Source organism: Pantherophis guttatus, chromosome 2 (assembly GCF_059756535.1).
Source record: "Pantherophis guttatus breed Tessera chromosome 2, ASM5975653v1, whole genome shotgun sequence".
NCBI classification, from domain to species: Eukaryota; Metazoa; Chordata; class Lepidosauria; order Squamata; family Colubridae; genus Pantherophis; species Pantherophis guttatus.
Genome location: NC_142064.1, coordinates 268,479,926 through 268,494,606, shown reverse-complemented (window position 1 = coordinate 268,494,606; position 14,681 = coordinate 268,479,926). Strand labels below are relative to the sequence as shown.

Genomic DNA, 14,681 nt, shown 5'->3' with positions numbered 1-14,681 from the left:
CAGACCAGACCAACCTGTCAGGGGTGGGGTGGGAAACTGAGTGGCACCAAAAGCAGCTGAAGGCACACCAGCTGTAGCTGCCCTGCCTCACCTCATCCCATGAGACTCCCGCTCTCCCCTACACCAGAGACCCCTAGATTCCCTCCCCAATCCTGCCCAGCCCCAACAGACACCACCCACAGGAGCAAGGTCACGCTGGCCCCACCCTGGGGCCCCACCATTGGCCACGACCACCCCGCCCCTCCCGCCGCCAAGCCAGCCCCTGGAGGACAACCACAATGCTGATCCAGCCTTCAATGAAATCGAGTTTGACACCCCTGGCTCAGGACAATTTTGTATTGATGTTTTATTTCCATTATTTCAGCTGCCTTCTCAAATTCATGCCTGTGAGCAGGTAACAGCAGTTCAAAACAGCAAGTGGCTGAAGCAAAAATGGAAAGAATCCAGAAGAAACTATCTTGTTTGAAAAAGGACCATCAAAAGGAAACAAGTTTCAAAATGGAGAGAAAGCTCAAAATCATGGAAGTTTTAGAAATTTTACCTCAAAACAAGGCGCCATGATGGAGAGATGAATGGGAAATTGGTGTCTCATAGGTGACTGGAGAAAAAGTGGAATTACAAAGTGCAGGAAGGCAAAGTACACGTAAAGTTCAAATTCCATGAGGCAAAAAAGAAAAATGGCTGAAAACCTGAAGGATTTCTCCCCCTCCAAATCCTTCCAAAATTTCTGTTTTTAATTTTTAATTCACTAGAAAGAATTTAAAAATGTCTCATGGACAACCAAACCAGTTATATTTAATTTTATTTATATCCAAAATTAATTTTATTCCATTCAACCATAATTAAAATCCAATTAACTTCAATTAAATCCAATTTATTTAAATTGAATTTAGAGATTTCTTTATTATCATGTCATAGAAAGGCAAAATAGCAATAGCTATAGCACTTTTAATTTATATACCATAGTGCTTTACAACACTCTATAAACCGTTTACAGAATCGGCGTATTGCCCCCAAGAATCTAGGTCCACATTTTACGAGTCTCAGAAGAATGGAATGTTCAATCAACCTTCCGGTCACTATCCAACTCCTGGCAGTCAGCAGAAATAGCTTGCAATACTGCATTCTAACCACTGCACCACCATGGCTCTAATGCTTCAAAAAGTGTCTTTAAACATGGATTTCACTTCTCATTCTGGTTTCTTTTGTGAGAGGAATTCATCATTCTAAAATTCTTTTCACATGATATGTTGATATATATGTGATCTTGTTCTATTACTTTTGGTTGAATTATGTTGAATTCCCAGACAGGTAGTTCTCAACTTAGAACTATTCATTTACTGACTGTTTGAAGTTACAATGGTACTAAAAAGTGCGTCTTACAACCATTTTTCACACTTATGACTGTTGAAACATGGTCACATGATTTACATATGGATGTTTGAAACTGACTCACATTTATGATGGTTGCAATGTCCCAGGGTCACGTGATCAACTTTTGCGACCTTCTGACAAGCAAAATCAATGAGGAAGCTTGATTCACTTAACAACCAGGTTACTAATTTAACAATTGCACTGATTCACTTAAAAAATTTGACAAGAGGAGTCGTAAAATGGGGCCAACTCACTTAACAAATTTCTGACTTGGCAATGTTAATTCTTGGCTCAGTTACATCTTACAGTTAGAACAAAACAATATTTAATAAAGTCTCAGAAATAAACATGCCATTGCTAAGGAAAAAATGCTTGAAAAAGGTGTTTTTGAACATGCATTTGATGGGCTTCCCCTCATTCTGGCTTATTTTGTGAAAGAGGAATTCTTCATTTTTTGTGGAGTTAGGCGAACCGGCTGAATAGCATGCCTCGCCCCTCCCCTCCTAGCCACTCCTCTCCTCACCCGGCTGCTCGCCTTGCCACCTGGCCACTCACCTCGCCTCCTGGCCACTTGCCTCGCTTCCCAGAAGTAGCAGCTCTTTCTCCGGTCCTTTAAGGCTAGCCCCTCTGAACAGAGAACACCAGTAATTTCATGTGTGTTTTCTTTAGGACTGAGGGCAATTCTCATTTAAAATGAGCTTTCCTGTTGAATTTAGTTTTGAAAATTTACATTGACTGTATTTTCTAAAATAACATTTGGGCAATTAATAGTTTTTGCCTGGAAGGCATAAATGATATCAAATCAAATCTTTATTATGGCCTTTGGACCCTAATAAAGAATATTAGTATTTGGATTGTGACATTTTTCCAACAAATGACTAGATGCAAAAATTTGAGTCAGCTCAGAAAGAACATTTAAAAAGATTCTTTGGGTAAAGAGTGTCTCCTGAACAACTTTTATAACTGTAAACATTGAGTCAGTGACAGTGGTGAAATGCTCCCGGTTTGGACTGGATCACCCGATCTGGTAGCGATGGCAGGGGGTGGTTCGGAGAACTGGTAGCAAAAATCCCTGCGTGCCCCCACCCCCACCATGCCCAGATGAGCCGCATGATCATCAGAGGCTTTTTTTTTTACTTTTAAAAGCATTTTTTCTACAACCTCTTCCGATGAAAAAATGCTTTTAAAAGTAAAAAAAAAAGCCTCTGATCATTGTGCGGCTCAGCTGGGATCATCAGAGGCTTTTCAAAGCATTTTTTTCTGCAACCTCTTGGCCAAAGAGGTGGTAAAAAAAATGCTTTGAAAAGTCCCAGCTGAGTTCCCTGATCGGCAGAGGCTTTTCAAAGCATTAGAAAAAATGCTTTGAAAAGTTTAAAAAAATTTAAAAAGTTGGCCACGCCCACCCAGTCACATTACCCCACCACCACCAAGACACGCCCACAGAACAGGTAGTAACAAATTTTACATTTCACCCCTGGTCAGTGATAGTCTATTTCCTCCAGGCAGAAGTGTATTTGTGCCATTACAAATTCATTTGTTATTACCATAATCTGTATCTAGGTTTCAATCTTTTATTTAGGATATAGAAAGAGTCACCTTGTTTTATTTTGCTTAACTCCTCGTCCGGGCAGAATTATGCATAACCCTATATGAGTAACAAAGATTGCAGGTCCAAGTAAATTGTAGGTTTTTATTTAAAGCATGTATGCATTTGCCTTATGCAGATTCTTACTCCTTTGCGAGTGATTTTTAAGTAAAGGAATTAATCATAATCACACCCAGCAAAGATATTCCATAGAAATCCCAAAGATGATGGATGGATGATGATGGGTACACATTCATGGAAACTTAAGAGATTGCCTCTCCTCAAAGAAGTGTAATTAAAATTTAATATTGGAACACAGTGAAAATCAAATGAACTATTTAAAAATAAACTGAATTTCAGTTTCACTGAATAATAAAATCTCATTAAACAGTTGCCAGGAATCAGCTCCATCATATTTGTTGCTTCTTTATTGTGATTGCTTGGGTTAGATTGGAGAAATGTTACTGTCAATTCACTAAGGAGGAATGCCCCCACATTTCCACACAATAACATGTGAGGCTGATCAGCAATTATAGGGAGCATTTCAGTACATTTATATAACTAAAGGTGGTGTAATACATTGCTGGATCTAAGAGGTTTATAGTATGGCAGAGCACATGGTATGAAATAAATGAAAGTAGCACCAAACTCTGATTTATTTATTTATTCCAAGTCCTTTTATATATCAGGAGGATGCAGATAATAAAGTCGAAAAAAGATGAACATTTTTACAGAACTATAGATACGTTGAGGTGAGTGGCTGGGCAAGGAGAGGCTGGATGACATGAGTGATGTTGACTTGGCCACGCCCACCCAGTCACATGACCACCCAGTCACGCCTACCCAGCTGGTCATTAGGGCAGTGAACCAGTTGTAAATTATTTGAATCCCATCACTGAAATAGTATATATTATATGGACAATAATATATAGTATAATAGTATATCAATAATAGTATATTATAGAGAATATTGTATAGTACAAATATACTAAAAATCTATTATAGGAAATTAAACATAGAAAGAACTTACATATTGTTTGTATGTTTACTACACTATAGATCTAGTACAAGACAAAAAACAAAAAAAGAATTTGCACATTTGTTTCACTTTTGTATCTTGGATATTTTTTCAAAATAAAACATCTCCACAATCCTTATCGGGCGACAAAATTTAAATTCCCTAGAATCCAGTACTTTTGATAGATGTTTCAGATGAAGTCAATCAAACTGGGTATGGTTTAAAAAGAACCTCTGACAAAGGGACTCATTAAGCACTATGTATGAAAACAAATCTTAGCTGCTAAAGGAAGGGAATTTGGCCTTCACAGACTGCAAGACTTTGTAAGCAACAAACATCCTGGGTGCAGCAATCAAACCTCTCACTGAAGCCTTCCTCAGGCAAGCAGGGATGGAAGAAGTAGAACAGCCAAAAAAGGGCTCGGTCAAGATACTTCGGCCAATATCAGAACAGAAATATTGAGATAACCTCTAATAATGTTATGGGATTTTTTTTTAACCTAAAAGATAGTTGAAGAATAATGTGATACTTGTGTCTGATACTTTGGAATATTTGAAACAATACTTATTTATTTATTAAACTTATATTGCTGCCTATTCGCCCATGGCAACTCAAGGCAGTTTACAGAATATAAAAACATTTAAAAAACAGTAAATCTAATAAAAAATCAAATACATTAATGTAATAAAATCACTCCCCACTCCAGCAAACAGCCGATCACACAAGCCATTTAATGGGCTCCATCCTGCTCTGGGTTCCCCAGGCCCGCTAGGAGAACCAGGTCTTAAGCGCCTTCCGGAAGAGAATTAGAGTGGGGGGCCGTTCTAATCTCTGGGGGAGTGATGTTCCAGAGAGAGGGAGCCACCACTGAGAAGGCCCTTTTTCTAGGTCCCACCAGGTGTATCTCACTCGGGGATGGGACCCGCAGCATTCCCTGCCTCCCCACTCTGATGGGTCGGATAGATATGACCGGCAAGAGACGGTCCCTTAGATAACTGGTCCCCGGTCATGAAAGGCTTTAAAGGAGACAACCAACACCTTTAATTGCACCCGGAAGCAAATCGGCAACCAGTGCAGCTCCTGCAGGGGAGGTGATACATGTGCACACTGGGATCTGCACCAAATCATGCAGCCCACTGCATTTTGCACCAACTGGAGCTTCCGGATGCTCTTCAAGGGCAGCCACATGTAGAGCGTATTGCAATAGTCAAGATGGGAAGTGTTTAAGGCAAGAGTGACTGTGAGTAGGGATTGCCGGTCCAGGAAAGGGCGTAACTGGCGCACAACTCGCAGTTGTGCGAAGGCCCTCCTGGCCGCGACCATCACCTGCTCTTTGAGTAGGAGTCGTTGAGTCCAGGAGAATCCCCAGATTACACACAGGGTCTGTTTGGGGTAGTGCCACCCCATCCAAGACCAAAGATGGCAATTCTCCCTGAGCCAAAGAACCCCAAACCCAGAGCCACTCGGTCTTGCCAGAGTTTAGTTTCAACCCATTGCTCCCCATCCAACCCCTAACAGCCTCCAGGCACTGCGAGAAAGACACGGCATCACTTAACTCACCATGGGCTGGTGGTGAAAAACAGTCAGTATAATGAAAAACAATCCAGAATATTTGTACATGCAAAAAAGGCCTTTGAATTATTTGAACTTGGAAAAACCACAAGCAGGATTCGGGATCCACCTTGTTCTGGTTTGCACTAGAAAGGCAATTTATGGATGCACATCTAAGGACTCCAATTTATTTGGATTATTACTCAAATGGTCCTTGCATGAGATTTTAGACAACTATAGGAAGTCTTCAATTTACAACAGTTCATTTAGTGATTGTTCAGTTACACAGCACTGAAAAAAAATGATTTATGACCATTTTTCACACTTATCACCGTTTCAGAATCCCCATGACCACCTGAGAAAACTTCAAATGTTTGACAACCGACTCATATTTATGACAGTTGCAGTGTCCCAGGGTTGTGTGATCACTTTCTGCGACCTTCTGACAAGCAAAGACAATGGGGAAGCCAGAGTCACTTAACAAGTTTTACTAAGTTATCCAGATAACAAATGTGGCAAGAAAAATAGTAAAATGGGGTAAAAGTCACTTAACAACTATCTTTCTTAGCAACAGAAATTTTGGGATGAATTGCAGTCACAAACTTGAGGACTACCTGCATTTCTATTGAAGCTCTTCTCAAATTTCCTTTATCCATAGGGTAGTCATCCTTCTATGGCAAGTGACAGTGTTACTCCTTGCAAATCTCTTTCCTCACTTCATGCATTCATATGGTTTCTTTTCCTGTATGGATTCTTTTATGGGAAGTGAGGTCACAAGTCCTTCTAAAGCCTTCTCCACAGTGCACACATTTATATGGCCTCTCACCTGTGTGGATCCTTTTGTGGGAATTAAGACTACTGCTACTAGTAAAGGTCTTTCCACACTCCATGCATTGATACGGTCTTTCTCCTGTATGGATCCTTTTATGGGTGGTAAGAGCAGAATTCCACCTAAAGCCTTTTCCACATTCAACACATTTATATGGCTTTTCTCCTGAGTGGGTCTTCTTGTGGGAATCAAGATGTCTGCTGCAACTAAAGCTCTTTCCACACTCCAAGCATTGATAAGGTCTTTCTCCTTTGTGATTCCTTTGATGTCTTATGAGAGAGTCATAATAACAGAAGGTTTTTCCACATTCCATGCATTGATATGGCTTCTCCTCTGTATGGATAGTTTTATGGTGAATCAGAGCGTATTTCCTACTAAAGCTTTTTCCACATTCCATGCATTGATATGGCTTCTCTCCTATGTGGGTCTTCTTGTGGGAATTAAGACTACTGGTAGAAGTAAGGATCTTTCCACAGTCCTTACACTGATATGGTTTCTCTTCTGTGTGCATCCTCTTATGTGAATTGAGATTACTACTGCAAGTAAAGGTCTTTCCACACTCCATGCATTGATATGGTCTTTCTCCTTTGTGAATCATTTGATGGAGTATAAGAGAACGATTGTAACAGAAGGTCTTTCCACACTCGACACAACGATATGGCTTCTCTATTATGTGGATCATCTTATGAGTCTTAAGATGACTGATACAAGTAAAGCTCTTTCCACACACCATGCATTTATAAGGTCTTTCTCCTTTGTGATTCATTTGATGCATTATTAAAGACTTAGAATAACAGAAGGTCTTTCCACACTCCATGCATTGATACGGTTTCTCTCCTGTGTGGATCCTCTTATGGGAGGCAAGATGACTACTCTTGCTAAAACCCTTTCCACACTCCATGCATTGATATGGCTTCTCTCCTGTGTGATTCCTATGATGAATTAAAAGAGAGTAATTATGAGAGAAGGTCTTTCCACATTCCTTGCATTGATATGGCTTCTCTCCTGTGTGAATCCTCTTATGGGAATTAAGACAACCACTAGAAATAAAGTTCTTTCCACACTCCATGCATTGATATGGTTTCTCTCCTGTGTGGATCCTCTTATGGTAACTGAGACTACTGCTACAAGTAAAGGTCTTTCCACATTCCTTGCATTGATATGGTTTCTCTCCTGTGTGGATCCTCTTATGGGAATTGAGACCACTCCTAGAAATAAAGTTCTTTCCACACTCCATGCATTGATATGGTTTCTCTCCTGTGTGGATCCCCATATGGGAATTGAGACCACTACTACAAGTAAAGCTCTTTCCACATTCCATACATTTATAAGGTCTTTCTCCTTTGTGATTCCTTTGATGTCTTATAAGAGATCTATAATAAGAGAAGGTCTTTCCACATTCCATGCATTGATATGGCTTCTCCTCTGTATGGACAGTTTTATGGTGAATCAAAACTCTTTTCCTGCTAAAGCTCTCCATGTATTGATATAATTTCCCTTTCCCCTCTTTTGAATGGATCGCTTGGCATTCCTTCTTGCAATTCTTATTCTCCTGCCCATTATAGCCTTAAAAAAGGAAAATGAAAATTATAGCAAGAATAGTGGAACAATCAAACCCTTTCTTATGAATTTTAGCCAAATAATCATCAATATATTTTGCCTGCTTTGTTGGCAAACATGATTCCAAACCAGGACTTTAGCAAGGACTCACTTCCAAATGTATCCCTACTGATATTCATATAACCAGATTGGATCACATCACTATGAATATAACACAACCCTGATCTTTGACGTGGAACTATTCTATGGTGCCACAACCTCCTGAAGTCCACTGGACACGGTATCATGCTGAGTCAACAACATACCTACCAGCTCCCCAACTTCATTGGAAGTCTCATCACTTGTCTGCAGAGCAGAATCTTTCAAAGCCAAGGGGAATTTCTGGATGGCAATAGCCCCCACCCTCAATTAGGCTGAGGGCAAACTTGGTACACAAGTGGGCACATCTCATAGAAGGGACATCCTACTCAGGACCCATCCAGTTTTGGTTATATCAGCTTAGGGCCATCGGGGATCTAGAGCAGAGGTTCAGGAGTGAATACCAAACCCTGGTATTCAGGACCTTGCTCAAGAGAGGCCACCCCATCTCTATGTGCAGCCTAATGCTCAGACTGTTGCTAATATCTTCTGTGGCATGGAAATGAATATTTTGTATTTTATGAGCAGAAAAGATTAAAAAAAAAATTCTTTATGTAAAAAGGAGAGGATATGCCAGTGATGGCTAAGCTTTTTGCCATCACGTGCCAAAAGCAGGGGGAGCGCAAAGGGGTCACACGCACACATGCCCACATCCATAATTCTATGTGTCCCGCCCCCCCGTGCTCCCCCCTGCTTTTGGCATGTGATGGCATGGTGGGCCCGGTAGGCCCGTTTTTCGCTCTCCTCAGGCTCCAGAGCCTTTCTAGGAGCCTGGGGAGGGCAAAAACGGCCTCCCCTACCCCCACACCAGAGGCCCTCCGGAGTCAAGAAACAGCATTTTCCTGACTTCTGGTGGGCCCAGAAGGCCCGAAAATCAGCTGGCCGGCACACACATGTGTGCCGGAGCTGAGCTCGCATGCCCACTGATATGGCTCCATGTGCCACTTGTGGCACCCGTGCCATAGGTTCGCCATCACAGGGATATGCAGTTTTCTAAGTTTTCTTTCAATAAATTTCCTTAAAGTCAGTTAGGTCAAATGGTTAAGGCACCAGGCTAGAAACTAGATCAGTTAGTTCTAGATCATCCTTAGGATGAATACTGGCTGGGTGACTTTGGGCCAGTCTCTCTCAGCTCAACCCATGTCACAAGGTTCTTGTTGTAGGGAAAACAGCAGGAGGAAGGAATATTGGGTTTGTCTACTGCTTTTATTATTTCCAAAAAAATAAAGGCAGGATACAAATAAATGATTTCTTTAAATCACTTATTTCACTTAATCTATTTTTTAATAACGTCTAAGCCCCCCCACCCCATGATTTTTCTATGTTTCTGAGCACAGATAGGGTTTCTTACCCAGAGAAGCCAGATTTCTGGAATTCTCCAGCATGACTTCTCCATGGAGTGCTTTTTGATCAGAGTCCAGTTGAGACCACTCCTCCTTGGAGAAATGCACAGCCACTTCCTCAAAAGACACAACATCCTAAAGAAGGGAACAAGTTTTCATTTTAACAGATAATCCCAAGAATAATTTGACAGTTTTCTTTTACCAATTCAAGGAGTGAGATCCAGTGAACAAAATGGGCATCTTGTGCAGAGTTCAGAATGAGATCTCAGTGCTTTTGACTGACGGCACAACTGAAGCGCATCGGATCATGTTGGAAGTAATTGGAATGCCTTTCAGTGTAGCCAATAAAAATATTTTTCTTGGTCAATTGGTAGTTGGGTCTTAAATTCACTAGTTATCAGTGGCTCCAATTCTTCCTAGGGTGGGTAATGTCAAATACTGGCAAAACCTACTTGACATTTTTGCCCTTTATTACTTACTTACTTACTTACTTTCTTTACTTTATCCACTGAGGGGCAAATGTAACCCAACTCCACACCTTCAAGAAGGTGTTGGAAGAGCTTGTAACAGGATATTTCTACGGAGATTCTCAATCACCAGGTCATGGTTGTCCCAAAGATACTTTTGAAAAGGCAAAAAAAAAAGTATTTTTTTCTAATGGTATGTGTGAATGACCCTGGGAGAAAGAGATGAAACAGTCTGGTCAACGAAATCTGACTGTGAAGCAGGAGGGGTGGAGAAAGTGCCTCACGATAGAATCCCTCAGAAGAGAAAGATACGCTAAGGTAAATATGAATTATGAATCTAATATTAGATTCATATTGCTTGGAAACAGCGATTTATTACATTGAACTCCAGAACAAAATGAAACCTTTTCTGATGTTTCTCCTCTTTACCTGAAATAGTGGTTCAGCCAATCCTTTAGCTCCACCACAAAGATGAAGTGATTCAAAAAATTCCAAGGACAGTTTTCTACTCTCTGTGAGAAAGAGGAAAATGGTGGAAGCAGAATTGTTAAAGAGAGAGATTTCAATCAAGAGGAGCAGAAGAATCAGATAAATGTTGAAATCTCACATCACACAGAAAGACCTTTTCTTACCTGGAGTTGTGTCCTGGCTTTGATCTTTGTGTAAGGTCTCCCTGAACAGCAGCTCTTGAGAAGATCTGAATGAATCTTTCCTCCCCTTGGGATACTCAGTCACAGCTTCCAAGGATTTCTGGACATGATGTGATATGAGAAACAAAGAAAGAGCACTAAGGAATTATCATAGTGCACTTTTAAACCAGCAGATCCCACTGTCCCATTTGCAAAAGTCAAAAGAGAATGGAAGAATTGCCCCAAACACATCCTCTGGAAGAAAAAGGGAACAACTGTCCTTAGGTATTAATAATCCCAGAAAACGCTACCAAAAAGGAATTGACAAATTCAGAGAGATTCTCTTTACACCTGAAATGATTACATTCTCACACCTGCATCTTTTCCGATTCCTGGGCCAGGATGAAGCCTTCGGCCAGGGCCACCGCCTGGGAACTGGTTTGTGCTCCACACTCTCGCACCCATTTCTCCATCTCTGGAGGAAGGACAGCCAGGAACTGCTCCAGGAGCACTAAGTCCAGCATCTGAGCTTTTGTGTGTCTTTCCGGCTGCAGCCATTGATGACAAAGGTGGTGAACCTGACTGCAAACATCTCGGGGACTCTTCCCCTCCTGGAACTGCACTTTTCTGAAGTCACAGCATTGAACCTCTGAACTGTTGGCTTCCTCTTCTTGGCTCTTCTGCCCAGAACTTGCCCCATTTTCCTCACAGCTCCAAGGCTGAGTAACTGGAGGGCCTTTTGCAACTCCTGGATCTGGTGGATGTTGTCCCTCCATCATTTCTCTGGTATTCTAATCCAGCTCCAAAATGGATGGATGGATCTCCCAAGTTTTACTAATCAGAGGATGTCTGGCCAAATCTCCTAAAGGCCATTCAGCCCTCTTCCCACACAAGATACTTCAGACTCCAAGGGAACCAGGAAAGATTTCCAAGTTATATATCTGAAATGGAAAACAAAAGAAACTTCCAGTAAGACAGGCTGACGAACTTAATAACTGAGCATCCACAAAAACCCAAATAAGAAATTAACAATATCTGGAAAGAGGGGGGGGAAATATTCCTAGTTGGTATACTAACATATCTGTGTGTGGAAAAAATTCTGTAGCAACCTTCTGTATCAACTTCAATCATGGACTAAAAACTTTGGATGTATACATTTAAAATATGTTTTTGATTTCTAATTCCTACTTATTTATTCAAATAATTTTGATGGCTGCTTGCTACATTAAAAACAACCTCTGTACAATTCAGATGATCAATATCTCAGGTCACAAACAGCCATTGTGATGAGCTGCTTTCTCAATCGATTTAACAGGTAAATTAATTAATATTTGAAGGTCCAGTATAACTTTATATTGTAAGTGCTGCTACTAGATAGCAGAACCCCATTAACCTCCTGGCCCAAACCGCTATGGGTAGCTGAGAAATCGCAATCAACAAACCACGATTCAATGCAAACAGAATAATACCCGGATCAATAAACGAGCTACGACCTAACATTTTGATTCAGGCATCTCCCGGAAAGAGGTTTCTCACTTTTCGCCTAATCCTGAATGACTCCGACTTTTCTGGAGGTCCCGATTTCCCTCCTGGAGGAAACGTAGCGGGACCGTAGCTTTTGATTTCTTCCCTGCCTCGCCCGTGCATGCATGCACAGGGGCGGCAGGGGAACATGGGACAAGGGGCTCCCCACTTTCCAGGACTCCGAACTTGATGAAGTTTTGCGTGTCTCCACGCACGGTCCAGCCCGTGGAAGAAAAAGTCCCTCCCCACTTACTCAACTCCGGAGTCAGGTCTTGATCTCCCTCCGTGCAAGGCTTCCTTTCAAGCCTCTTGGACTGCTGGAAAGGCTGGGCCGAAGGCTCGTAGCGAGGGAGGGGCGGGGGGCGCGGAACGAGAATCGGGCACTGTAGAAGGGGCGGACGCGCTTTCAGCCTTGTTTGCAAAATGCCCCGGGAGTCTCGGACCTGGTTGAAAGAGCGCATGCTCAGTTTCCTCCTGAAGCGGGTGAGGGCCCCCCTGCCTTTCTAACGGCTACCTGGGGAGCCGCCTGGTGGATCCAGCATGCAACGCCATATGGACCCTGCTAGGGCGAAGGGCAGATTGTCATGTTCCATGCGGGCCTGGGATGATGGGCATTGGAGTAGAAGGAGAGGCTCCTTCTACTATTGCCTGTCTTCAGCAGGCAGCAATTTCTAGGCTTTCCGTTTCTTTATGTCTAACAACTGTGTGGGAAAATCTCTGTGGAGGCTGAAAAAGGAACAGGAGCCTCTCTTTGAAGCCCAGGTTGCGTCATGTGGTTGTTGGCAATCTCAGCGCTGAAGTGAGGGAAACTAAGAGGGCCGACAGAGTCACAGGATGGGAAGTGAAGGCTTAGGAAAGTTAAGATTTGTATTGATATTTTATTTCCATTATTTCAGCTGCCTTTTCAAATTCATGCCTCTGGGCAGCTAACAGAGGTTCAAAACAGCAAGTTGTGGCAGCAAAAATGGGAAGAATCCAGAAGAAACTATCTAGCTTGAAAAAGGGGCATCAAAAGGAAACCAGTTCCAAAATGGAGACAAAACTCAAACTCATGGAAGTTTTAGAAATTTTACCTCAAAACAAGGCGCCATGATGGAGAGATGAATGGTGCTTCATAGGTGACTGGAGGAAAGGTGGATTACAAAATGAAGGAAGGCAAATCTTGAGAAGTACACATAAAGCTCAAATTCCATGAGGTAAAAAAAAATGGTTTCGTTTCGGTTTTTCAGTAGGGAAGACAGCTCAGGAAATATGAGTAGGATGTTGAAAGACAATGTCAGTCAACCAGACCAAACAAAGTACCAATTTTCTTCTAGGTAAAAGAGTTGAAGACTGCCATGATTTGAAGTGTGGATTTGGAGGTGATAGTGCAAGAACAACAAAGAGATTTATCTAAATTAATGAAATAAAGAAATGGGGAAATTAAGTTAAGAAGCAATTGAAAAAGAATGGAATTAATATCTCTCTTGCCAAAAGCCTGCTTCTTTTGAGCCCACTTTTATCAGTCATCTGTAAGAGAAAAAATTGAGATCATGGCTACTAAACCAAAATTGGTGCCCTTTCACCTGTTTTAATCCAGAATCATAAATGACCACTATTTGAATAAATAGCTCCAAAGTAGCCTGAGTCTCTGAAAACATGAAGTATTCCCCCCACTCCAAATCCTTTCAAATGTTTTCCTCCAAGTTTAATTTTTTATACACTAGAATTTAAAATTGTCTCATGAATAACCATACCAGTGATATTTAATTTTATTTATATCCAAAATTGTTATTAAATTCTAATTAAAATCCAATTAACTTTAATTAAATACAATTTATTTAAATTGAATTTAGAGATTTCCTTATTATCATCTCATAGAAAGACAAAATAGCAATAGCTATAACAGTTAAAAGTATATACCGCTTCACAGTGCTTTACAACACTTCATAAACAGTTTACAGAATCGGTGTATTGTTCCCAACAATCTGAGTCCTCATTTTACCGGCCACAGAAGAATGGAAGGTTGAATCAACCTTCCGGGCACAATCCAACTACTGACAGTCAGCAGAAATAGCTTGCAATACTGCATTCTAACCACTGCAGCATAATGGTTCTAATGCTTCAAAAAGTGTTTTTGAACATGGATTTCAGTTCTCATTCTGGTCTCTTTTGATAGGAATTAGGTCATCCTGAAACTTTTTTCATATCATACACAGATATATGTTTGATTTTGTTCTGTTACTCTTGCTTGAATTATGTTGAATTCCCAGATAGTCGTCAACTTAGAACAGTTCGTCTAGAGACCGTTCAAACTTACAATGGCACTGAAAAAGGTGAGTTATGACCATTTTTCACACTTATCACCACTGAAGCATGGTAACATGATTTACATGTGGATGTTTGACAAGTCACTCACATGTATGATGGTTGCAGTGTCCCGGAGTCACATTATTCACTTTTGCGACACTCTGACAAGCAAAGTCAATGGGGAAGCCAGATTCACTTAATAACCATGTTACTAATTTAATAATTCCACTGACTTAACAAATGTGACAAGAAGAATAAAATGGGGAAAACCTCACTTATTAAATTTCTTAGCAACATAAATTCTGGGCTCTATTATGGTCAAAAGTTGTGGACCACCTGTAATCCTTGGTTAAGGACAGTGGTGGGTTTCCCCC

The 14,681-nt window shown here is 41.1% G+C and overlaps 1 protein-coding gene and 2 long non-coding RNA genes across 4 annotated transcripts in view; 2 read left to right on the top strand and 1 right to left on the bottom strand.

Annotated features, from left to right (window-relative positions):
- Positions 1-4,528: 4,528 nt before the first annotated feature.
- On the bottom strand, positions 4,529-12,605 carry LOC132708941 (uncharacterized). Of its 2 annotated transcripts, none has more exons than XM_087884216.1 (6): positions 12,272-12,605; positions 10,869-11,435; positions 10,498-10,749; positions 10,295-10,377; positions 9,407-9,533; positions 4,529-7,923 (listed from the first exon to the last, which is right to left on the bottom strand). In XM_087884216.1, the coding sequence occupies exons 5-6, from the start codon at positions 9,438-9,440 to the stop codon at positions 6,254-6,256; spliced, it is 1,704 nt and encodes a 567-aa protein (XP_087740342.1). In that variant the 5' UTR covers positions 9,441-9,533; positions 10,295-10,377; positions 10,498-10,749; positions 10,869-11,435; positions 12,272-12,605; the 3' UTR covers positions 4,529-6,253. The 2 variants fall into 2 exon arrangements, with proteins under 2 accessions (XP_087740342.1, XP_060547243.2); XM_060691260.2 differs by having other exon boundaries at positions 10,498-10,615.
- Positions 12,606-12,690: 85 nt separating this feature from the next.
- On the top strand, positions 12,691-13,638 carry LOC117662619 (uncharacterized). The gene is made up of 2 exons (XR_004590472.3): positions 12,691-13,214; positions 13,335-13,638. It is a non-coding gene; the product is annotated as an uncharacterized LOC117662619 (long non-coding RNA).
- A 661-nt stretch (positions 13,639-14,299) lies between these two features.
- LOC148115844 (uncharacterized) overlaps positions 14,300-14,681 on the top strand; it is an 81,135-nt gene continuing 80,753 nt past the window's right edge. The window contains exon 1 of the long non-coding RNA XR_015731794.1: positions 14,300-14,333. This is a non-coding gene — a long non-coding RNA (uncharacterized LOC148115844). The remainder of the gene's footprint in view (positions 14,334-14,681) is intronic.